This window comes from Microtus oregoni, unplaced genomic scaffold (assembly GCF_018167655.1).
Source record: "Microtus oregoni isolate MIOR12 unplaced genomic scaffold, Mior012 000073F_000, whole genome shotgun sequence".
Classification (NCBI taxonomy): Eukaryota; Metazoa; Chordata; class Mammalia; order Rodentia; family Cricetidae; genus Microtus; species Microtus oregoni.
In genome coordinates this window covers 1663033-1689616 of record NW_024543980.1, presented here as the reverse complement: position 1 = coordinate 1689616, position 26584 = coordinate 1663033, and the positions used below count along the sequence as shown (strand labels likewise).

The 26584-nt window shown below is 37.7% G+C and overlaps 1 protein-coding gene across 2 annotated transcripts in view; it reads left to right on the top strand.

Annotated features, from left to right (window-relative positions):
• Window positions 1-26584, top strand: part of LOC121441029 (amine oxidase [flavin-containing] B) — a 105667-nt gene that overhangs the window by 64151 nt on the left and 14932 nt on the right. For both annotated transcript variants that reach the window (XM_041642171.1, XM_041642170.1), the window contains exons 4-8: window positions 16548-16652; window positions 17500-17591; window positions 20658-20799; window positions 22755-22904; window positions 24118-24277. In XM_041642171.1, coding sequence (XP_041498105.1) covers window positions 16548-16652; window positions 17500-17591; window positions 20658-20799; window positions 22755-22904; window positions 24118-24277 — 649 coding nt within the window. The remainder of the gene's footprint in view (window positions 1-16547; window positions 16653-17499; window positions 17592-20657; window positions 20800-22754; window positions 22905-24117; window positions 24278-26584) is intronic.

Below are 26584 nucleotides of genomic sequence, written 5' to 3'. Positions count from 1 at the left end.
CATCCTTTACATACTTAAACATTTATTTCATTATTAGTTTTAAAGAGTTTTACACAATTCTACTGTATTTGTATAACTTCTACCACATTCTCTCCCTCAAACTCTTCCCATGCCTCCCACTCCTTCAGGCTCTTTTCTTTAATTGTTGTTGTTGTGTGTGTACACATGTGAATACAGAAATAGAACATGCTGAACACCTTTAATGTTCTTCCTATGTACATATCTTTAGAGATGACCACTTGGAATTGGATAAGTTATCAGATCTTGTCCCTGGAAAGAATGTTCCTCCCTCTTTTAGCAACCATTGATTGTCTGTAGCTCTTCATCTAGGAATGAGACATTCTGAGATTTCCTCCATACATTTTGACATGTCAATTGATGTTATCACTATGCAGGTTGTATTTAGGCAACCATATTGTTAAATTTTTTATATATTTGTCCTTATGTATATTTTTATTATATATATTTCATGCAAATATTATCATTAATATTTCATCCATTGCTATACCTCCAGAATTTTCACCGGAACATGATACTTAGTAGAGTATAAGTAATTGATTCTTGCACAAATAGTAGAAAGAATATGTCTCTGTCTTTCTGTAAGCCTGTTCCTTTCAGAGCATGTTTAGGCAGATCTTGACTTGGCATTGCTCTTTGGAGACAACTGCAATATTCAAGTCACAAAAAATCTAGCACTACAAGATGTCAAGGAACTATATAGGTTGTTTAGTTTAACATTTAGACTACAGTTCTCCTCCAAATCTCACAAGTAAATGCTATCTTCTTCCTGGACATTTAAGTTATAAATAAATTGCAAATACACAGATGAACAAAATATGTCAAACCGTCTATCCTCATGGAGTTTTTCTGTTAACAAGTAAAGACATGCAATTAATCAATAAAATACATAAAAATTATTAGAAGGCATTAAAATATGCATGTAGTGGTGATGTACCTAGCATGTTCAAGACTCTAAATTCTAATCCTAGCACTTTAGAAAGAAAAAGCTTAAGTGTAAAATGAAAAATGGTATGAAATATGAACATTCATAATTTAATGTAGATATACCAAAAACTCATATTTGTCTAAAGAGTTTTTTTAAAGTTGCCACTTAATTTGATAACTCTTAACTCTAATGAGCCTTTGAGTTGATTTTTCAAGTGTATTTTGGAGTTAAAATTCAGTTATGCATCAAGTTGTTGAATTATGCAAAAGACTTTGGCTTTAATTTCATTATTTTCCCATTGCAACAACAATTAATTATTTCTAATAAGGATTTGAATTTTCAGCCAGATGTTATAAATGCCTATAAACATGCATAAGATAATACCATATTAAGAGTAACATATAGTGAAAACAATGTGTAAAAGGTTAGCATATATGTGTGTGCACTCACGGACACCCAGGCATTCTATATGAGTTAGGAGGCAGCAGAGACTGAAGAGAATGGGGGAGGGGAATGTGATGCTCAGTAGGGAATGCAGAGAGAGCCTCACCAAGTTGTTAACAATTCAAACAAACCTCAAAGAGGCAAAAGAAGAAAACGTGGTTGTCTGGACTAAAATATTCCAGCCAGAGGGGATGAATGACAAATTCGAAGCCTGGATGCTGGCATGTGACAAATGTTTGGGGAGAGTAAGAAGCCTGTGTACTCAGAGAAGAGAAGTTAAGAAAGAGTTGAGAAAAAGAAACAATTGCTTGCTTTTAAACCATTCTCAAGCAAAGCAAAGCAAAACAAAACAAAAAATCTTGCTGTCATCTGTAGGATTTGCATGGTATCAATATTTCATTGACAATGTCAAGCTTGGAATCTTTTCCAGAACAGAGTTATTAAGCACAGTATGCACAGGTTCTAGCACTTTGATGTAAAGCCTGAGAGCTGTCACACCTGGATGATGGAGGACCCAGTGAGTAGGTAATTACATTTATCATGATGACCCATGGCGGTTGATACTAGAATACTTATAATACTCAATACAATAGTACAATTATTTATAGGATATTTACATTGTGTTAACCACTAAAGTCATGTAAGGAAAGTATATTGTTGACCTTTGACATATGCAGGGAATCAATTATAGAATGATCTTCCTATATGAATATCATAATCCACTGATGCCCAAGTCCCTAAAATGGATTGTATATAATGTATCCACATCCTCTTATATGCTTTAAACAGTCTCTAGATGATGTAGAATACTTTATCAGTGGAAATAGTATACAAATACTTATACTGAATTATGACAAGAAACAAAACCTTATTTATAATTCAGTACAGTTGTGATTTAAAAGTGCTCACCTCTGTGATTGATTGACACCCTCCACACAGATGTGGAACTTGCATACATAGAGAGTTGACTACACTACTTAAAAACTTTGGCCTGTATGGTGGGTGGTGTGGGAAGCCTCTCAAAGGTTTGAAGGATAGAAGTAATGCGATCTGACTCTCATTTTATTTCTTCTTTCTGAGATAGGGTTTCTGTGTGTATGTAGTTCTAGTTACCTTTAAATTCTCAGTGTAGATCAAGCTGGCCTTGAACTCACAGAACTCTGTCTGCCTCTTCCTCATAAGTGCTGGAATTACAGGCGTGTGCCACTACACCTGGCTGACTTTTGTTTCCAAAGCAAAATTTTACGGCAGTTCCTACAGGTGCCAGTGAATTCTCTATGCTTCTGTATCTGTTAAATACATGTACATGTTTACATATATCTTTTTCATGGGTGAAGAGTCCCACCAGCCACCATTCTGTTCTTTCCTTTGGACATATTTAGAAAAGGAATACATAATCTTTCCTTCAAAGAGCTTGTCCTCTTTCATCGTGAAGGAATTTAAACAATAAGCCACTGAAATATGATTGTCTTATATTTCAATGGGGATTGAAACTCTGAGTTTCTCATACATGTGAAATTCAGCATGTGTAAAAAGTTTGCATCATTACAATAGGTTTTGTTATTTCCTCTCATTCACTGGTAATGTAAGGAGTCTGGGGATCCCACTCTGTACTCCTTCTCTGAAGCTGTACAAATTGATGTCTGTACCTGTGTTAGTGGGATTATTGACTAATTGCTGTGATGAAACACCATGGCCAAAGCAAGGTGGGGAGGCAAGGGTTTATTTGGCTTCCACTTCTACTTCCACTTCACCACTGAAGAAGTCAGGACAGGAACATGAACAGGGCAAAAACCTAGAGGCAGGAGCTGGTGCAGAGGCCATGGAGGGGTGTTCTTTACTGATTTTGTGCATGCATCATGGCTTGTTAAGCCTGCTTTTTTTTTTTTTTTTTTTTTTTTTTTGGTTTTTCGAGACAGGGTTTCTCTGTAGCTTTGGAGCCTGTCCTGGAACTCCCTTGGTAGACCAGGCTGGCCTCGAACTCACAGAGATCCGCCTGTCTCTGCCTCCCAAGTGCTGGGATTACAGGCGTGCGCCACCACCGCCCGGCTAAGCCTGCTTTTTTTTTTTTTAGAGAACTTGGGACCACTAGCCCATGGTGACACCACTGAGCCTTCCTGCATGAATCACTAAGAAAATGCCTCACAGTCAGATTTTATGGAGGCATTTTCTCTATTGAGGTTCCTTCCTTTCAGATGACTCTAACTTGTGTCCAGTTGACATAAAACTAACCAGCACAATGCCTGTGAAGAAGGGATGTGCTCAGAAGTCATTCAATAATTTTGAAGATGACCACTTTGAAATTATTCTTAGACTAGCCTGCCTTTTTATATCATATGATGGCTACTGCTGAAAGATCGTGAAAGTCTGCAGAAGTTAATTATACCCTGTGACCTACCTTGGAATTCAAGGTCATTATATGAGGTAACATCACTAAATAATTTCTAAGTTGGAACAGCACATAAGAATGGCGTTTGGGATGTTGTCAAATTTTAAATATAATTTTTAGTGGTTCCAAAAGATACTGATCAAATAAATATTAGTATAATGACAGACTTTCTGAGCAAAATTCATAGAAGCTTAAAGAAGAAATGTGTGAGATAGTTGAAAATGATAATAAAGGTCTCTAGGCATTACCATACCAGATAAGGTAGAATATCATCACAGAGAGCATGTGCCACAGTAAAGTGTTTTAAATCATGGTGGCCTGAAAGCTGAGATACTTCAAGAGAAAGAAGCTAGACACAATATTTACTCATCTATCACCTGTCCCAGTGAACTACTTCCTCCATCCAGCCCCACTTTCTAAGTTTCTCTTCAATCCAAGCAAGGTCATCAAAGTGCAAATTTATCAGTGAATTGACCCATTGATGAAATGAGAGCTTTCATGATCCAATAACTTTCAAAAACCCAATCCCTGAACATTGCTTCTAAGGAATTGAAGCCTTTAATATATAAATTTTGTATAGAAACTGCACAGTAGGAGAGGCCTTAATAGATGGCATGTATCAAGAGGTCTTTCAGACATTTGAGTGGGCATTTGAAGGATATAGCTGGATCCCAGCTCCTCTTCATTTATTTTACTCCCCCTATAGCCACGATGTGTTTGATTCTATTCAACCACACATTTCTGCCATAACTGCTGTCTCAACACAGGTTTGATTGACCCTGTACTGAAGTCTCCTCAACTCTGAGAATAAGAAATCTTTTCTATATATAGCTTGATTGCCTTGAGCGTTTTTTTTATAGTAAGATAGCACAAACTTTGCTTCTCATTTCACTTTTTTCTTGTTGTGACTGCTCTTTTGAAACAGTGATATTTTTTAAAGCAGAAACATCAATCAAAAATAGTGAACTTTTTAGACACTCTCCTGAAAATAATTCTTTCACATAGGCAGATAGGTCTGAGATATCCTTTTCATCTCAGACACAATATCATTTCCAGGTTTATCCAGCATAATTTCTCTGCAAAACTTCAGCATGATCTTTTAATCAGGACCTGTCCTGGACTTATGTTATTGTCCCAAATTTTCTTATTTCTTAATATCCCTTAAATCAACACAATTTCCATACTAATAATAAATGTTCACAGCAGCAAAGCTCCTGTGGGCGCCACCCAGACTTTTTTCTGTGATCAATGCATACTTTGACATGTAGATCTTATTTTAAGGCATCAAACTTCCTAGAAGGAATCTTCTAACTCGTAAAAGTGAATTGTCATCTTGGTTTGTACCTCTGCAGAAAGTCTCTTAGACAACTAAAATGAGGTCCCAATAGGCCTGGTTCCCAAAGTGTCTAATGTGGTCTGAGCTATCCCAGATCCATGGGATGGAGATTTCTAAAGGCATTGCTAACTTCCTGCTGTCCCAGTACCGATGAATGGCAGGTGAAGAGAAGGAAAACCAAGTTCAAGTATAGGAGTCTTGTTAGGGAGGGCTTTGGGGAGTAACAGCTATGAAGAGGAGAGAGAAGCAGAAGTAGCAGAGTGAGTGAAAGAAGTCAGACTTCTTATGTGACTGCAATGCAGATCTCAGCTGACCATGCAAGGAAGTCTGAGGACGGGATGAGGTTGCAGAACTTTCCTGAGTGATCCCAAAGCGCAATGCCTCTGTACCTTCACATTCCCCAGTCACTGGAAGTGAGCTACCCAGAGGATGCAACATGGCTTGCAAAATGGATTTTCAGCAACTGGAGAAAAACCTCTGCAGAGAGCTAAGAAGCAGAATTGCCTACCAGAAGCACTCCTGGAAGTTTCAGGAATGAGGGACGCCCTGGAAGAGCTCATTAAAGTAGCCATGACTGAACTCTTGAGAAGTAAACTCCAATAGTTCCAGGCCAAACTTCATTTAGTAATGACTTTGCTTTCTCTGTTATCTGGTTTCAGAGTTAGACGTGAAGGTGAAGCTATGAAACCAGACCAAATACAGCATCACAATTCTGTTTGTATAAACTGCCCTTCTGCCTAGACTTCAGAGCTCCTTGAGCTTGGTGCTATGTCCTATTTTATCTCTATATCTACAGAATGCTGTGTCATGCTTGTTTAACAGTTTGTCATTAATACTTTTTTAACTTTACACAAGAAGAAATAGTACATTACAAGTAGCACTGGATAATATTTCGCCTACACCTGTCCAATCCTATCAGTAAGACCAAGTGCATCCTCTTCATCACTTAGTAAAATGTGATGTGAGCTTTTAGGTTCATGTTGCGGGTGGAACCCTGAACACTGTGCACACTAAGCAAGTGCGCTGTCACTAAGGTCACTTTCCAGGCCTGGTGTTAGCTTCAGTTGGATAATTATTCCTTGATCTGTATGATTCTTTTTTTTTAATTTATTTATTTATTAAAGATTTCTGCCTCCTCCCCGCCACTGCCTCCCATTTCCCTCCCCCTCCCCCGATCAAGTCCCCCTCCCTCATCAGCTCGAAGAGCAATCAGGGTTCCCTGACCTGTGGGAAGTCCAAGGACCACCCACCTCCATCCAGGTATAGTAAGGTGAGCATCCAAACTGCCTAGGCTCCCCCAAATCCAGTACGTGCAGTAGGATAAAAAACCCATTGCCATTGTTCTTGAGTTCTCAGTAGTCCTCATTGTCTGCTATGTTCAGCAAGTCTGGTTTCATCCCATGCTTTTTCAGACCCCTTGAAAGGTAGCATGACTTTAATCAAATTTGAATTTGAAACCAACTTGTTAACTGGGAGATAGTGGGCAAGCTGCTTCTCCAAAGGCTTACTAATCATATCACACTGTCTTTGTCTAGTTCATGCTGTGGTAACAGGGTATTGCAGACTGGGGCATTTATACAGAATAGAAGGGTATTTGGCTTTTACTTCCACAGTGTGAGGAGTCCAGGGAAATGACACCAGCATGAAGTGATAGTCTCTGTGCTACATTAAGGCACAGCAGAAGGAGAAGCAAGCACGCATGAGACAGAAAAAAATAAAAATGAACTCATCCTTTTGATCAGAACTCACTATTGCTATTTCCAACCCACTTCCATTGGCCTAATCACAGCTTAAAAGTTCAAGTTCTCTTCTTCCTCTTTTCCCCTCCTCCTTCTTCCTTTTCTTTCTTTTATACTTATGAGAGAACGTTTCACTGGTGTCCCTGGCTGGTCTTAAGATCAGACTCAGACTTGTAGTGATCCTCCTATATTTACTTTACCTATGTGCTGGAGGCATAGATATGCACCACCATGCTCAACTAAGACACCACCCCTGAATACCACTACGGTGGAAGCTAAATTTCAGTATGAGTTCTAGAATGGATATTCTTGGAAACTCTTGGCACTAACAGCAGAAAGTGGGAGAGAATTTTTGAAAGCTAATACAGTATCATAGGTCAAAGCTGATAGTGGCCTTGATCTGGGTACTCAAAGGGAAAAAGCTGAGAAGTGTCTGCCTTTTTGATATATTTGAAATGTAGAACTGATTGCATGTGAGGCTGGGAAACTGTAGATGAATCAAGGGTGATTTTTTTCATCTAAGCAACTTATTTCAGGTAATCTATGATTTTACATAGCAGTTGGATAAATATTGTAAGGCAAGAAGAGTGAAGTTGGTGTGGGGATGTTAGGGAGAAGCAGAATGGATCAATAAAATTCACATATTTCTCAATAAAGCCATTTCAGGAGAAGGGGAGAGAGAAGATAGAGAGAAAAAGAGGGGGTAATTGAGAGAGAGAAATGGAGAGAAAGAGAGCCCTTATAAGGAAGAGATAACAGACTGGAAGATCCTAGACTCACTGATGACCATTGCCAAGGATGTGGAAGCCTCTTAGCTTCCATGAAACTTAAGAAATAAGAATCTTCTACTGGGAGACCTCAAACACATGATCAGCCCATTGCAGACCCTCAGAACATAGAACTATTTTCTCAAGGTAACCTTAGCACCAACAGCCTGGCATGGTACATATGCAATGCCTGTGCCATAGACAATGGGGACCATTGCCAGTGCCGCTGGGATCCCAATAGGAATACGATTTAAAACTCCCTTTTCTTTCTGAGGCAGCTGCCTACAACCAATATGAATACTGAACATCTCTTTCATGGTCAAGCACCCTGGCTAGTGGCCTGATGGCTATCCTAGGGCATGAGGTTGAACAAGATCCTTCACAACAGGATGAATGAAAATGAAAGCTGAAAACCTTTTCTAATCCAGTGGTCAATGAATGGGTACTTTAAAAGAGATTCCAGACCTGTTTCATCAGATTCTGACCCCCCTCGGCAATAGTTCCACTGATAGTAATTCAGATATCATATAACTCATCCACTAAACTGGAACAAGTCAGTGGGTTTCAACCTATTCAAAGTATGTGGACTTCTGCAAATATACAACATACACACAGAAAAGAAGACAAAATGTAAGTGAGAAGTTTGATTAATGTTCAAACCCCAAGAATATAGCATGCAGAACTGGAAACAGAGTGCTGGCATTCCCCAGAAACCTCTTCATACTTCTTCAGACTCTTCATCTTGGTCCTAGCATAACCACTGTGCTGACCTCAGCCACTGTTGATTGATTTTGCCTGGGTTCTACTTGTTTGTTTGTCTCATTTCATTTATGCTTTGTTTTGATTTTAGAGACTAGCTTTCTTTTTGTAACCCCAACTGTCCTGAAACTCACTCTGTAGACCAGGCTGGCCTCCAACTCACAGAGGTTTGCCTGACTCTGCCCTCCCACCCCTGAGTGCTGATATTAATGGTATGAACCACTACCACCTAGTGATTTCTGGTTCTTTATGACTTCTTATTTGCAGAAGTTCTGAGGCTAGATCCTGGGATTTCATGTGTTCTTCACAACCACTCTCTCACATTTATACCTCTAGCTCACAGTTATGAATATGATCTGAATTCTAAGGGGTCAAAAGTGGGGCTTAGTAGAACACAAATGAGCTTCAAGCACCTTTCCCTTAGTATTTGATGCAGAATAATATCTCTTCCTCTCTCACTCTCGTGTGTGTGTGTGTGTGTGTGTGTGTGTGTGTGTGTGTGTGTGTGTGTGTGTGTGTTCAGTGTCCTAAAGAGATTTCATGGCCTTGAACAGATTTTCACTGGAGTCCTTGTCCCTGAAAAGGGTAAGAGCCATTTCTCTAAGGTTTTAAATTTCTTACTGTCTTTGATATTTTGATTTTGTAGTCGGTTTTGTTTTGTTTTGGTTTTTAGCCACTAATTTCACCTGAACAGTCTAACACTGTTAATTTGCTGTCTTTATTGTTGAAAAGCACATTATCCAGGGCTAGATTACTCCGCAAGTTGTAAAAATGGTGCTTGTTGCTTCATATATTGGGGATTCTAAAAAACTACATGGTCTAAACAAAGAGATGATATTTATTAAAATATTTTATGCCTATGCCATTTGATCAAATAAACATTTAAGTCTTTACAAATGAAAAAGAGTGAAAAGGTGGCACAGGAAAGTGGTTTGTATCTGTGACCATTATTCTGCTTTGAAACAGCCTCTCAGTATTGGCAGTCTGTCTTGGTGGTTTGCTACGTGATAGGACTGGAAGTGTCTGATTCAAGCATCAAAGGATTCAGGGTATCCCTTGGGAACACAATCTTATTCTCTGAAGTCAGCAGTCTAATTTAAGACTCCTTCCTGTGGAACTCAGACTTGCCTTGCCTTCCTCAGCAGGTGTATTCTAAACAGATACCGCAGGCAAAAATGACATGAGAAGTTCCTTTGAGAAGTAGTTACAATGTTCAGCCGTCTGCTTTAAAATTTTTTTCAGAAAAAAAGTAAATTTGGGGAATGATGGTGAAGGTCATATTCAAGAACTCTCACAGGGTAGGCAAGTGTTTTTCCACTCAGTCATGCTCCCTGAGAAATTGTAATTTTGTTTACAAAAGTCATTCTGCTGCCTTAGATGCTGAAAGATTCCTCTTCTGCAGAATTATACTCAACCAGTCATTCATCTTCCACCTACCGGATCCATCCATCCCTGTCTTCAATGATTATCGATCTTCAGCTGAATATATTGTACTCTTTTGGGAGCATTCTTTTCCTTAAGTGTCTGGAGACAGAAGAGAGTCAGCATCCAGACAACAATATCAAAATAGCATGAACAAGTATGGTAGGGACCCAAATGAATATTCTGGGCAAACACTGGTTTTGGCAAGATAATTTTTGGAGACCTCTTCATGAAACTGAATCTTAAGATCTAGGCCTGGTATGTTGTTTGCATCTCCCACTGGATATGAGAAGGTAAAGAATATTGGCTGAAAGATGCCGTCAAAATGTCCCACTAAAATCAGGGAAGGTGCCTGTCCAAGTGCAAAGGCAACCACTGTTTTTTTGACATTCACCATCTTCTGGCCACCTTGAAAATCAGTTTTTCAACAAACTTGGATTTGTTACAGAGAGCATGGGAACATTTCTGTTGGAGGAAAAAAGGAGAGCTGGGCTAGCTTCTTTCTGTGCCCTGTACTTTACTCCATCCGTCCTTCCGTCTCAGAATCTGTGCTTACTGGAGCACTCTACCTCAGTGCAGTCACATAATTCCCCCATCTCAACATTCCCTCAGGGACATCTCTCACCACCTTATTGAAAATTGCACCCAACCCCAAGCTGCCAGAACTTCCTGTTTGTCCTCCTTACTCTTGTTGATTTCATAGTGTTTTCCTTTCTAATCCACTACATGGTCCTTTTGGTTCATTTATTTCCTGAGCACCTACTAGAATAGAAACTTGTGAAAGAGAAGGGATTTTTGTCTGCTATTTATCCAGCACCTGCAACACTGCCAGGAACATTGGGCATTCTTATTGGGCAAATGAAGTTGGTGTGACAACCATTTGAGCAAGAGTTGGACTGGAATTTTGCTGAAAGAGGAAAAACAGCATAGAAATGATCTGGCCAGTCATTCAGCTGATCATTAACTCCTGCCTGGCATGTAAGAATCTGAAGTGATTTCTGGATTAAATTCCCCCAGAGACCTTCTATAAATCACCTGAGATGTTGCTCACGATCAGACTCCTGAACTCTATTACTCTTATAAGCATTTTATCAATATGTCAGTCATGCACCATGAAAACTTTCAAAATGAGTTTGAGGACTGGAGATGTAGCTCAATAGTAGAGGTTTACTTGGCATGCTCCAGGACCTGGAGATGTAGCTCAATAGTAGAGGTTTACTTGGCATGCTCCAGGACCTGGGTTCTATCCTCAGCACTGACATAAAAAAGATGCATAAATCACAAGTTTATTCTGATCCTACCACATATAAACTACACAACCTTGGACAAATTACTAAGCCCATCCTTGGGACTGATCTTCAAAATGGAACACCCTATTTATATATTGTTATTCCCTGAGTTGATATAAAAATTAAACTAAATAATTTAGTTTAATAATTAATAATAATTAGCTCATACCTGTCAAGCTGTACTAAATAGTTAAAATGTTGAGAAGTTCATGATCAAAGGCATTGGCCTTTGATTACGTTAATTAAAATCTTGCTGCTACTTAGTTATGAGAATACCAAATAATTGTTTCACATCTCTCTGGCTCTGTTTTGCTATATCTAATAGTCAATATTGTGCCTGTCTCCTAGAGTCATTGTGAAGTGCACAAAACTTGGGTTAAGTCCAGTTAAGAGGCCTGTGCAGAGAAAGCCCCATGTTAGCTGTTGTCATGGTTATCACTATTATTTCTATAGTGCCTGACCTGCTTTTTGCAGCTCTATCTTTCCCATCTTTCCCTACTTAAGCAATGTCAGTCTTTTTATATGCTGGGAAGTTGATGGCAGATTTTAAAAACCACATCTACTCTATGTGTTGATCCTATCAAAAGAGAATCTCAATGTCTGGTTGGGTGTTAATAAATATGAATTCGGTCAGCAAAGCCAGCATGTCAACAGAGGAAGAAAAATATTTTTTCCTGTACAGTTTGCAGGTCTTACCCCATGGGAAAGATTATGTTTCTCTTCTCTCACACTGAAACTATAGATCAAAAGGAAAGAAAGCTTGATCCTTTAAATGGGTATGTCCTAAGAATAGCCTAATTGATATGTATAAACGTGGCAATACCATAGAAAGACAAATAACTATCCTAGGCTTCCAAGGCCAAGAAGGCAAGGTTCCCATGAACATTTGAGGTGACATTTTGTCCATCCTTTAGGAGACTGATCTAAGAAGAATGAAGCCACTTACTCCTGCTGGTAGTGACTGACATTAGAATTGACAACAAGAAGGCAATGGAAAGTTGATAGAAATATGAGGCCTGGCCCTCCAGAACAAAGATAAGGAAATGGGGAAGGACCCACAGGTCCTTGATACTGACTCTAGTGTCACCAAACAAACCTTCTTCTCTAAAGTAGAGGCTCCAGAAGGCAGAGTTCAAATGGTTTTCCAATGCCTGGCAAATCTTTACAGGCTCCAAAATAAAGCCATATGAATATCAAATTCTTTTCTTCCTTTCACAAAGTTTGCCATAAAATTTGATCTAATCCTTCATACCCAGAATTCAGACTCTCAGAATTAACCCAAAGAAGATTACTTTTAAAACATGAAATGGTAGGCTGGAGAGATGACTCAACAGTTAAAAGCATGTGCTACTCTTCCAAAGGTCCTGAGTTCAATTTCTAGCAACCACATGGCCGCTCACAACCACCTCTAGTGAAATCTGATGCCCTCTTCTGACATAAAGTCATACATGCAAATAGAGCGTTCATATGCATAAAATAAATAAGCTTAACAGAACCTGGAATAGTTTTATAAGATAACTTAGATGACAGTTTATCATGCTACACAACCCTCAGCCACTGTCATTTAGTATGTACATATCCTTTGTGCTGTGTATAACCTTCAGTGCTTCCTGCCACACACAGGTGAGAGACAGATTGTAATTCTGATCCTCAAGTTAAGAGAACAAGAGTTTGCAATAGCTCCATGTACAACACCTGCCTACTATGCCGGTGGTTTGCAGTTACAGCTCCAGTCCCACTACATACATACATACATACATACATACATACATACATACATACATACACGTATATGCATACACAATACAATAAAATTAACTGAGCCTGGAGAGATACCTCAGCAGTTAAGAGCATTTGCTATTCTTGCAGAGGATACCCTCATGGTGGTTTATAATTGTCTGTAAATCTGCTTCTATGGGCTATGCATATAAATAGACATAAAAAAATAAATAAATCTTTAAAAAAAGAGAGAGAACTGAAGTTTGCAAATCTTTACCCATTTTCCTTTAATCATAGAACTCCCTTTAATCATAGGACTATCACATTTCAGAGCCACTTTGAATCTGCTCTGTTATCTTCTTAAAAGCCATCTTTTATCTCTTGTCATGAGGTTCTATTCCAAATTATGTCATACTTTTGTATTTTTTAAAACTATCGAGAATCTCAACTGGCTTTTGTTTTTCTGGCTCTATAACTGCTATATTAGAAATTGAAACAGAATTCTCTATTTATTAATCCACTTAAAGTCACCACAATAACTCTATTACAAACTGTTTGTTTATACATATATTTATGTATGTTTTATGTATATATAAAATACATATTTATATGGGTTACATCATGATAGGAATAGGTTACATCTTGATCAGTCATTGGCCAAAGGGGTTTTATGGATCCCCAAAACATCACAGACTATTGACAAAGCAACTGGTTACTTTCCAAATCCTGGTGCTGAAGATATAGCTGATTTTTGTCATCTAACATGGAGATATTGAGCTGGCACCCAGCCAGAAGCTTCACCACTATTGAATAGGACTTATGGTGCTGTTGTGTACTGTGCACACTACCAGGGCAAGAAAATTATCATTAGTATCACCCTGCTACAAACCCTGAGACCTATAACAGTGACCAGCATACAAGATATACTGGTATAATAGTAACAGAAACAGGGAAGTAACAAGGTACTTTCTAAAATTATACTCAGGCCTCCTCCATGAGATGCAGCCCATACATGACCCTGCTAAAGTGGCCAAGAACCTGATACTACATAGGTCATGTGCCTTAGGGGAAAGCCTACTACTATTATTCTGCGAAAGAAAAAATAACAAGAAAATGACTCCTAATGACATATTGCTATATGCATACATCAAAGCCTCACTCAACCTTCTTAAGAGAAGCTTTTTGCAGAAGGTTGTAAGTAGCACAGAGGCCTAGAACTCAACAGTGTGTAGAGGGTGAGAGACTTTGAAGCACTCAACCCTAAATGGGATGTTTTTAACCAAACCTGTCGCCTCAAGGTGAGTATGAAGAACGATGTAAGATCTGGAGGTCATGGGTGACACAAAGGAAGCAGGGTCTTCCAGATATAACAGGACTGACGCATGTGCATACAAGGACACGATGACAACACACATAAGACCTGCACAGGTTCAAGCAAATGGGATTCCAGTACTAGGAGGAGAGAGTGAACACAAGGTCTCACCCCTAACCAAGAAGCTGTATCCAATTAACATCTGCTTGCAAAGGAAGAAAATCTGTGTGGGAATATCAACCACACTCCAGGGCAGGCACTCAAATTTCTGAGTGGGTTTGGTTAAGTAATTTTCCCCATTTTGTGAGCTTTTTGTTGTTGTTCATTTTTCAGTTTTTGGCTTGGGGGATTTTATTGACAGAGAGAGGGAAAGAGAGAATAACGTTGGGCAGTTAGGGAGGTTGAGAGGATCTAGAAAATTGGAGGAGGAAATATAATAGGCTCAAATTATATTGTATGAGAAAAAGTTAAGAATTTTTTTAAAATGAAAAATATGAGTGGATAGCATGTATTTACATTTTTACATAACTTGTTTGCATCCTGCTCCATGGAAAATAGCTGGGTTATTGTACCTTTATTAACATTTAATTCATTGAAACATGTTGTTTGGGATGGAATATATAAAAAAATTCCATCATATGGATGTATGGTTGGAAAATGGAGACAGCTAATTCTACCCTGTTCATTTCAGAAACCCTGCAGAATCCTTTAAGCTCAGTTTGACTATGGTTAGTCTCCATACATAATGAAATATAATCTATTTATCAAGAAAAATATGGTTGACAAGGTTTAAGAAATGGCATACAACATGTTTAGGATATAAAATAGGCTAAAAACTAGCAAGAAAGTAATTGCTTAGATAAGATACCTATACTTCAATCATCAAATGTATAAATGAATAAATGGGTGAAATAAACATGTTGAAATACTTATAATGATGATTAATTTTTGCTTGATGAAAACCATAAATGATTACTTTGTTTTAATTTTGCATCCTGTAATTTTAGGGATCAAACCCAGTATACGATAGGCAAGTATTCTACTACAGAGTAATACTGTGCACCATAAATATCTAAGTGTCATAACTTCCTTGTCATCTAGAAATTTTACAATAGTGTGTGTGTATGCATATGTGCTTAACTGTGTGTGACACTTAAACCAAGCATAGTTAATAATCTTTGCTATTCAACCTTCCCTACCTCCTCACAGTTTTCCACATTCCCTGAAGTATCTTTCAAAGAGCTTGGGGCTGTTGTGGACTTCTACCATCTATTTGCCTATAAATCTACTTCACTGTTCTGTTTGGGGAGCTCAGAGGAAAATGTACCTTTCTCCCAAATACCTTAATCCCTCTGATGCTTTATAGTGCTTATTTTGGAAAACTCCTTTAACTTTCTTTGATCATAGAGATTTTGGTATTAGTCAACAGTCTATATATAGACTAATGATTATTTCCTGACAATTGCCAGATAGTCCCCATTCTCTTTCCACACATGCACATGCACATTGGTACACATGAGTACACACATGTACACAGTTTTGACCTACACAGCTACTGTAGAGTAAATGGAAAGTCCAGTAGCTTTCACCTGACATTTGTAATATTTCAAAGCAGTCATTATTTGTGCTCTATCTTTTTAACCCACAGTACGTTAAAAAATTACCATGCTACATCACAGGGCTATTTTGAGGACAAAACAAAAATGCTATCCAGAATTAGACTTTGGAACTTGGTGCTTTGTGAGCTGGAGTTACTCTGATGTCTTTTCATGATTTCTTCAGAAGGACAGGCTGTCTTGGACAGTACTCAAAACAGTTATAATTGCAGGATTGTTTATACCATAGCCAAACCTGAGCTCCAAATTTCTTGCAGTGCCTTTGGTTGTGCGGTCTTATAAACTTCCATTTCCTTCCTCTCTTGATTATTCCTTGAAGCTTAAAACTTTGAGATTTTTTTAAATGAGTCATCCAACAATAGCTCTTTCCTGTGTTTATAAGAAACTTTCCCTCATCTTCTAAAAGCATACTTGCTTTTATGAATACAGTTGAACTAAATCATTATATGCTTAGATGTAAGGCCCTGAGGACTGAGCAAATTCATGCATAAGAAATGCACGTGTATTCTTCAGCATGGTGTTCTTGGTATGTTCTTTGTTTGCCAATTTGTTCATCCAGATTGTTACTACTCACTCATAAGAAGGTCCTTGACTGACTGACTGCTCTTCCAGAGGACCTATGTTCAATTCCCAGCTCCCACTTGGCTACTCACAGATGCCTGTAATTCCATTCCAGGGAAACTGACACCCATGACAAAACATCAGTGCCCATAAAATAAAATAAATAATTTTCAAAAATGCCAACTTAGCAGATTTAACAAGATTTACACTGTTTTAAATGTTTTCTTCTAAATTTTTATATTTCACAGGGAAAATCATACCCCTTCAGAGGCCCATTCCCAGCAGTATGGAATCCAATTACCTACCTAGATCATAACAACCTCTGGAGGACAATGGACGAGATGGGTGATGAGGTAACACTTCCTAAAGCTGCATATGTATTTTTCATTATTCTTCAGAAGAAAGAAGGTACAAAGTATTGGTCATCTCGCATGCATAACATAGTGCCCAGCACATACTAGCAATCAATACACATCAGTAAAATAAATGAACTAATTTGTTTCTAATGTTTAAAAGAATGAGCTATCAAAAATACTGCTATTTGTATACACTTATTGAGCAAGTTGAGAAGTATGAAGCCTGAAGCCTTTCTGGGATTTAGAAAATCCCCCAGGACATAGACAGTTATTTGATTATCCATCACACCCAAACTTGCAGCTCCCAAATAAACACATGGAAGCTTTAACTGAAAACTGATTTCCAGATGGTTAGCTGCAATTCTTTCATTCAAGTTAAAGAGTTGAATTTGTGAGTGATATCTGTAAGCTATTAACTTAATTTTTCTTACCTGTAGCTTCAGTTTCCATGATTGTAATTATCTATGGCCAACTGCAGTTGGAAATTATTAAAGAGAAAACTCCAGAGACACAACAATCACATAGATTATTATAATACATTGTTATAAACATTGTTTTGTTATTGCTAATATATTGCTGTTCATGGTGCAATAAATTTTATTGTAGATATATTTTATAAGATAAATATCTTAATTCTAAAGGAAAGTTACTATAAATTGAGTGCTATAGATTTGTGACAGAAGAGTTACACAGACAGATTTATGCTATTTGAGAAACTATTAGGGGCACTTGGAAAATTAAATTTTCAATTTTTTCTTCTTTGAGTTAGATCCTTTAATGTTGTACAAATAGTTAGTTGAATGGAAAATTGTCTTTCTTTCTTCTTTAATGCATCTCAATGTAGATTCCCAGTGATGCTCCTTGGAAGGCACCCCTTGCAGAAGAGTGGGACTACATGTCAATGAAAGAATTGCTAGATAAGATCTGCTGGACTAAGTAAGATTTCCCATTGGGCAAAAGCATTTATTGTGAAAATCCTTGGGGTTTATTTGGTATGCCATTTAACAGACAGGACGCAATCAAGTGTCTGCTTTATGTCGAAAACCATACCACTGAGTAAGGAAATAGATGAAAGATCCTGAAACAAAGTCTTCCTCTAAATATAGATATTTTTACTTCTTCAATGTAGTTTTGTGCCACCAAGCTGCTATTTCCCCTATGAAGTCCTCAGAACAAACCAGAATCAGCCATTTTTTTCTTAGAACATTTTAAAGTCCAGTGGTTTAATAGTCTCTGATATTGTTGACATAGGGATAGTTTTGTATTCCTCACTGGTGGTTAAGTGTAGAGAGCACAAGCATTTGAAACACCTTTTATAATACAATACAATACAATACAATACAAAATTTTACATACAAATCCCTCTCCCTCCCCTCCTTCTGCTCCCCCCACCCCACTGCCCATCCACTCCTCAGGGAGGATCTGAAACTCTAATAATCGAAGACTGATTAGATGAAATAAAAGGTATCCAAAAGATGGGATAAACTAGAAAGTTTGAAAATCATGTTGTAGAAGAATACTTAGTTGTTTAAAAAATAATATTAAACACATAGAAAAGTCGGCTTTCTGGGAACTTTACCTGTAAACCACAAGCCATGTGATAAAATACAAATTAATAGGAATGGGTTAATTTAACATGTAAGAGTTAGTTAATAAGAAGCCTAAGCTATTGGCCAAGCGGTGTAGTAATTTTAAAAAAGAAAAAGAAAAGTGGGCTTTCATAGATTATTAATGGTGAGATATACAATCCCAACTCTGAAAATAAAATTATTTATAATATGCATTATAAAAAACAAAGGACATTCACTGCAATATATTTAGTGAATAGTGAATGGTACAATGCATTTACCTATTACTGTTCGGTTGGATATTTTGACTGCCTCAAAGCTTTCATTATTATTATTATTATTATTATTATTATTATGCACATATTGTATAAAGCAATCCATTCTGAAAGGATCATTTGTGTTACAAAATTTATGGTTATTGTATCATTTAAGAACACTTATCTATGACATTTAAAACTTCATATGAGAACATAATTTATAATAGGACATATTTTTGCTGTAGTAGAATTATGATTACTTATAAAGTTTGTAGATTTCCAATAAGATAATCTATATCTGTTCTGGAACTTCTGTTATGGAATGTTTTTAATAAATTCTAGTTGATCTTCTGTCCTCAAAGAGCTTTCAGGCACCTTCACAATAGAATCAGTTATGTTTCTCTAAGTAGATAGAGACCTGAGATTCTTTCAACAGCCTTGACCTCAGCCTCCAGTTAGTGAATACCTTTGGTGGCCAACTCACAGAAAGAATGTTGAGATATTTATTTAAAGAAGAATTGAGGCATTTTCTAATTATTACTAAGCAAGATGTACATGAGATCATTTGCTGACTTTAAAGGTAACAGCGCTCAAACAATTAGCCTATTCTTATTCAAAGTAGAGAACATCATATTGAGTGAGGTAACCCAGACCCAGAAAGACAAATATCATATCTACTCACCCATAAGTGGCTTTTAGACATAAAACAAAGAAAATCAGCCTACAATTCATAATCCCAGAGTACCTAGACAACAATAAGGACCCTAAGAGAAACATAACATGGATCTAATCTAAATAGGAAGTAGAAAAAGGCTGGATCTCCTAAGTAAATTGGGAGCAAGGAGACTATGGGAGAGGGTTGAAGGGGAGGGGAAAGGAATGGAGGGAAGCAGAGAAAAATGCATAGCTCAATAAAAACAATAAAAAATGACAAGCATACATTCAAAGACTAGTGCTGGTCATTTCCTTAGTCATAATTTTTAAAATGTTGTTCAGATGAGCAAAGTGTATTTTCATTGGGATCTTAGGTATGCAATTATGTTTTAGAAAAAAACTATATGTAGAAAAAGAACACATCAAAATTAGACTTGTAATTTCTTTTAGATGGCAGAAATATGGAAAGTACTCATTGCCTCATATTTTTATCTTATGAATTATGAATCAAAGCTCATTTAATGTGTATATATTTTATGTAATGAAACTAATATAATGTTTATCTTTTTTAAAGTAAAGAAGGCAAAATTACAAAACATTATTACTCTAGACTTCTTGATCTTTCATCCCTTAAATGCTGTAAAGTTCATTTTTTTCTTGCTGAAACTCCCAGAGTAAATCAAACAAAAGATTAAGAATGGATTTGCTTGACACGGAGAAATGCAGTTTTTCTCCTTCACCTACAGCTTCAATTAACCATCATTAGTCTTTGCCCAGAAAGAACATTTGTCTTCATGGGAGAGATGGACTACACTCACATAAATTTTATTACTTTATAATTTTATGATTATTCATTTTATTATTAGCTATTGATAATTTCTTTAATTAGGACATTAAAGGAGTCTGTAATGCTCAGGACTGAACCCAAATCTTTACACAAAATGGGCAAGCCACATCCCTAGATCTATAAATTAAATTTTATCATAAGTTTTTAAGTAAGAAACAATAGATAAGCAGTCGCAGAAATAGCTCTTATAGATGACTTGGGTTCACTTCCTAGCACCTGCATCAAGTGGCTCACAGCCACCTGGAAACTCTACCTTCAAAAGATCCAACACCCTTTTCAACAACTGGACATATGTGGTGCACATAAATACACTTTGGATTTATGGGAGGAGAGAGATAGAGACAGAGAGTCAAGATTATTTTTGAGAGTCTTGGCTTTAACCACTTAGTGAAAGTGAGTGCCTTTTACCCAAAGAAGAATTTTAGGAAGACTAGTGAGTGTGTAGGGACAACTGATGCCACAGGCTATGACGCCAAAGTCAATTCTGAAAAAGGTGTTTTGTTTTAGGGGGCATAAATTTCCAAGTCCATGTTTTCATGTTTTATGATACTGAATTCCAGAAGTTTGTTAAATTGTAGTAAACATAGCCAAGGAAACAAGAAACTTGACTACTCTAGACCTTTCAGAAGGCTCTGTTCTGCATTTGCGAACCATACTCTTGTTTCTTTCTGAACAGCTCGGCAAAGCAACTTGCTACTCTCTTTGTGAACCTGTGTGTCACTGCAGAGACCCATGAGGTCTCTGCTTTGTGGTTCCTGTGGTACGTAAAGCAGTGTGGGGGCACAACCAGAATCATCTCAACTACCAATGGAGGGCAGGTACTGTACCCACACAAACTCACTACTACAGAAATGGGTGTCATTCTGCAGTCACTAGATGCTGATGAATAAGACAGGCTTGTAGTTTGTCATGCTTTATTTACCGTGGTAGCTTCAAGTAGCTTTCGGAAGGAACCATCTGTTGTCAGGTATCCAAGTGGAAATTTTAAGAGGCTCCTCAGAAATTCCAAACAGGAAAACACAGACATGCACTTAAATTTAAAGAACATGCCAAAGTATGGGCTGTAGTTCATTGAAAGAACACTTCCCTGGAATGCAACAGGCTCTGGATCCTTCTCCAGTACTAAGAAAGAAAAAGAAATAAAGAGAAAATAAATGAAGGAAGGAAGAGGTGAATGTCTTGAAAAGCGACGCCACATATGAGGATTCATTCTTCCTTTTATTTATTCAATGCCTGTTTGTTGAGCATTGTGAAAGGTCCCCTGTTAGGCAGAGTATAAAATGAATTTAAGTTTTTAATCTGTTTGGTTGTCTTACTCCTTTCCTTCCTGTCTTCTTCATCTCCTATCCTTTCTTCTTCCTCCTCCTCTTTTCACCTTCTTTGTAGACCTATTTGAAAAAGTCTTTAAAAAGTTAATCAATGAATAATGAAGCTCTTCAGCAGGTAAAAGAGCTTGCTATAAAAGTTTAACAGCTAAGTTCAACCCCAAGAACTCAAGTCAGAGCAGGTAGAAAGAATAAGACTGGCTCCATAAAATTGCTCCCTGACCTTAACACTTCCACTCACATATACACATCATGCACACACACACACACACGCACACAATTACTACTAATAATAGTATAATGCTTTTTGAATTAGCTGCTCTAAAACTTGAGGATGAGGAGGCAGTCAGGTAAACTGTGTGCATAGCCAGGTATAGTATTCAGAAACTCCTGAATGTTTAGAAACAGGGCTGAAGACAGGTGTCAGGGTCCGTGGCCCCAATATAGAAACTATTTTTCCCTAACTCAACCCATACAGAGGTGCGGGAAATAATGAGACACAGTTCACACAGCAATATGGGAATGACATCTCAGGCTTCATCCATTCCTGAAGATCTACCCGCGTTTTTTATTCAAACACCTTTTATCCCCTGGGTAAACCAAGGTGGAAATTCATTAATATTCTCTTTCCGGGGACATGGGACTACTGAATCACCTGCAACCTAAGTCACCAGCTTGGATTCTTCACCTCTCCCCAGGCGATCTACATTTTAACAAAAGAGAAGGAGCCATACATCCTTGCCTTTGTTAGGTGGCTAGCTTGTTTGGCAGGATTGCAGCTGCCTTGGAAATTAAGCAAGGCCAGAGAGCCTGGCTGCAAATACCTTGTATGAAATACGGGCCAACAGACAGGTAGATTCAGCAAGATGAAATGACATTGGTGGCCAATGGAGCAGCAGACATATGACCCTAGATAAGGTGGGCCCACCCAAAATAGAAGGAAAATGATGACTTGGTGCTGGAGGTGTAGTGTAGGAATGGCAGAAATGGGGTGTCTGATTCTGAGTCACAGGACAAGTACTAGTAATACTCAGGAAAATGATGGTCAATATGTAGGTAGAGTTTGACTAGGCCCAATGGACCAGCCAAAGAATGTAGAAGGGGCCCAGAACAATGTGTTAACCAGGCAAAAGGGAAACCAGGTTTATTCTGAGAATGTTCATCTCAGTTTGGAGCACTGGAATCCACAGTAATATAGCTTTAGGGTCAATTAATAAGCCAAGCCTATAATTTTGTCAAATGACAGTAGCCTCTAGTTAAAAATCCAACTAACAATAAAAATGTAAGTAAAAGTAAATCTGACAACAATGTATAGGAAATTATTCCCAATAATACTATGAAATTTCATATACATTAGAGAAGGAATAACCAGGGGAAACAGCCACTTAGCTGTTTATGTCAGCTCTTATGTTGACCATCCACCCTTAGTCCAGTTTTCTTCTTTCCAGGAAAGGAAATTTGTTGGTGGGTCTGGTCAAGTGAGTGAGCAGATAATGGAGCTCCTTGGGAACCGAGTGAAGCTTGAGAGGCCTGTGGTTCACATTGACCAGAATGGGGAAAATGTTGTTGTGAAAACCTTAAACCATGAAATATATGAGGTAAGTAAGACTCTCAAAGTGAGGGAAAGCGATCAGAATCCCATGAGTAACTGAAGCATATATGAGGTCAAGGATAGCCCAGACTTCTTAGAGTTGATTGGCCAGAGCTACATCTGCCTGAAAGAAAACAAAAGGAATGAAACTCTTTGAGAGGAGAGAAGATTAAAAATGTCCTCACTTTAATTGACCCTTGCGTAATTAAAAACCCAAAGGAAATATTTGATAAGTATCAAGGATGGCTTATGGGCCTGGCATTATTCTAAGAGTTTGGAATTTTCTCACTTCATGAGGTTTTACATTTTAGCAAAAGACTAAAGCTATAGCCAAATATATTGAAATCTAAAGTGTATCAAATAGTGATAAGTAGTGTGGAAGAATGTAGATGAAGGTTTCTGTCTTGCTCAGTCTCACGGCTGTTCAGTCCCAAAGAAACACACAGAGGCTTATATTAATTATAAACTGCTTGACCTATTAACTCAGGTTTCTTATTAACTAGCTCTTACATCTTAAATTAATCCATAATTCTTGTCTATGTTGAGTCACATGGCTTGATACCTTTTCTCAGTAAGGCATTCTCATCTTGCTTTCTCTACATCTGGCTGGTGGTTGCAGATTGTGCCTTTCCTCTCCCAGAATTCTCCTTGTCTGGTCAGCCAACCTATACTTCCTGCCTGGCTACTGGCAAATCAGCATTTTATTAAACTAATACAAGTCATAAATCTTTACAGTGTACAAGAACATTATTCACAGCAGACAAATCAAATGGGAAAAGAAGAAGGCATCCTGTAAGGATGACTGGGATGATGGATCATGTTACTTTAAATAAGGTTGTTAGCAAGGCAACATAGGTAAACTAGAGCTGAAGGAGATGACTCTGTGGGAAAAGAACTACAGATGGATGGAACAACAGCCAGGACCAGGGCCTCAATTGGAAGCATGTCTGGACTGACCAAGTAATGCAAGGTGATCAAAACGCAAGCAAAATGAAGGCAGGGACTAAGAAGAAGTGGAATGGAGAGGCAACCAGGAAGGCATGGAAGGTTTAGAACTAGGGAGTATTAAAGGCTGCTTTAGTTTTTAACAAGGTCTTTCTGGCTTCACTGTTAAGGGATGAAAAGGGAGCAAGGGTAGAAACATAAAGAGAGAGAGAGAGGATTTAAAAAATCTTCTGTAGCAGGCCAATGGTGTTTAACCATGTTTACTTTTCTTTCAGGCTAAATATGTGATTAGTGCCATTCCACCTATTCTTGGCATGAAGATTCACTATAGTCCTCCCCTGCCGATGCTAAGAAACCAGCTGATCACTCGTGTGCCTTTGGGTTCAGTCATTAAGTGCATAGTTTATTATAAAGAACCTTTCTGGAGGCAAAAGGGTAAGTACATTCTGGACATAAAGACGTAGCAGAGAAGGCCCAAGAAACTTTGTATCAAGATACATATTTGGATATAACTATTTTTGTTAGAATTCTGGACAAAGAACTCCTGATCCTGCGGTCTCAACCTTCTGAATACTGGTATTATAGGTGTGTGCCACTATCTCTGGCTACTGCAGTTTCTATGAACAATTCTTGCAAATAAAATATATTGACACAAACTCATGAATTATTTTTCCTTGGAATCTGACCAATTCTTTCAATAATTTGATTTCAAGTTTATTTATTTCTCTCCAAATCTCCATGAAAACATGTGACTTTATTTTCTAAGATACCGAAAGCATGAATTTATAAAACATGGATTCATAAATGGAGATTTAGCTCAATAATTGAATGATCTTACAGCACATGCAAGACTCTGTGCTTTATCCCTAACTTCACACACCCAAAAAGTGGCAATTGTGAAATTTTTCAGGTCATGTTTTCTTAGTGTCAAGCTCCTACTAAAGGAAATAAAATCCATTTCTTCATCCATGTATATTTATGCTACTACACCAGGTAGGACAGTGAATGGGAATGCTCACGAAAGTGCTGCACTGTGCATTGTAGGAAACACTCCTGATGTATCATGTCTAACATTCACATCACTAGATACATATGGGTACCAACCACCTGAAATGTGGTTAGTGACACTAAAAACAATTTTTTGGCATTTTATTGCTTTAAGTGAATCACCACATGCAGCTAGTATCTGCTGCTTTGAACAACATGTACAATCATTTCTTTTTGTTCTCTGATCATGTCTACTTATCTACCGAGTGAAGACTAGGAAAGATGAGCAATCCCTTCAGCTGAGGGTAAAATAAGGCTAGGGTGGACTAGAATGGGAGGAAGACTGTAGACATAAGACTGTGTTGGAAACAATTGAGAATAGTGTCACAATTTGGTGTCTGGATAGCATTTCCTGTGCACAGTCAGCCCTCTGTATCCATGGGCTCTGCTCATCACATCTAGCCAGCTACAGATGAACAAAATTCAGAAGAGAATTATACCTGTCTTGAATATGTGTAGGCCTTTTGTTCTTGTTAGTTTCTCAGTCATTTAGTATAAAAATTTATGTGGCGTTTATATCCTATTAGGTATTTTTAGCAATCTCAAAATTACTTTTAGTGTATAAGAGAATGTGTTTAGGTTCCCACCTTATGTAAGAGACTTGCACACTCAAGGATTTTGGTTCTCTTGGGGGTTTTTTGTAGTTGGAGGCTATTCATTTGTTCCCGGCTGCTCAGACTCAAAATAATCACACAGAAACTGTATTATTTGCAATACTGTTTGGCCAATAGCTTAAGCATATTTCTAGCTAGCTCTTATAACCTAAACTAACCCATCCCATAATCTATACATCACCATGAGGTTGTGGTCTACCGGCAAAGTTTTGGCAGACTCTGGTGAAGGTGCCTGTCTCCTATGGTAGCTATATGGTTTCCTCCCTGTCTCCTCTTAGTCTCTCTCTTCATCCCTGTTTGGATTTCTCACCTGGCTTTACTCTGTTAAGCCATTGACCAAAACAGCTTTGTTCATTAACCAATAAAAGCAACACATATACAGAAGGACTTTCCACGCCAGTTCTTGAAGTAAAATCTCCTAGATAAGGAGGGACAGACAATTGATAACCTTACCCAGCCATGCTTCAGTCTCTTAACTCCCCTCCCAGCAGCTAGTCCTGGTTATTGTTCTTACTGTATTGGAATATCTACTGAGCAAGTATTCTACCCTTTTCAAAGGACTTACCTCAAAGAGCTCTGTCCTTTTGCTCTTTGAATTCAATAACAATAGCATAATGGGGCTGAGTTTCTTCCTTCTGAGACCCAGGCCATCAATTTTAGGTAGCTGGCTATGGGCAAGTTGATAGAATTTAGGACAAGGAATAAAGACTAGTTTAGGTTTTTTGTTTGTTTGATGTAATTAGTTAGTATTTAGTTATTTTTAATACACCATATTTTGATCATATTCTTTCACTCCTCCTTCCAGATCCTCTCCACCTCCCTATCACATATTCTCCAATATACTCTAAATAATTTCTATTTAAAATACTTAATACATGTTGCCATCTAATAGCAATTATACAACATATATGTTTATACTATATATGTGTGTATATAATATATGTATATGTATAAATAATATAAACACTGCAATATAAACACTATACATAGGGAATCATAGCAAGAAAAAGTTGATATATTCAGTTAGTATAGATTTAACTAAAAATGTTTTTGGTTCTTTGAAACAGGATCACTTTATGTA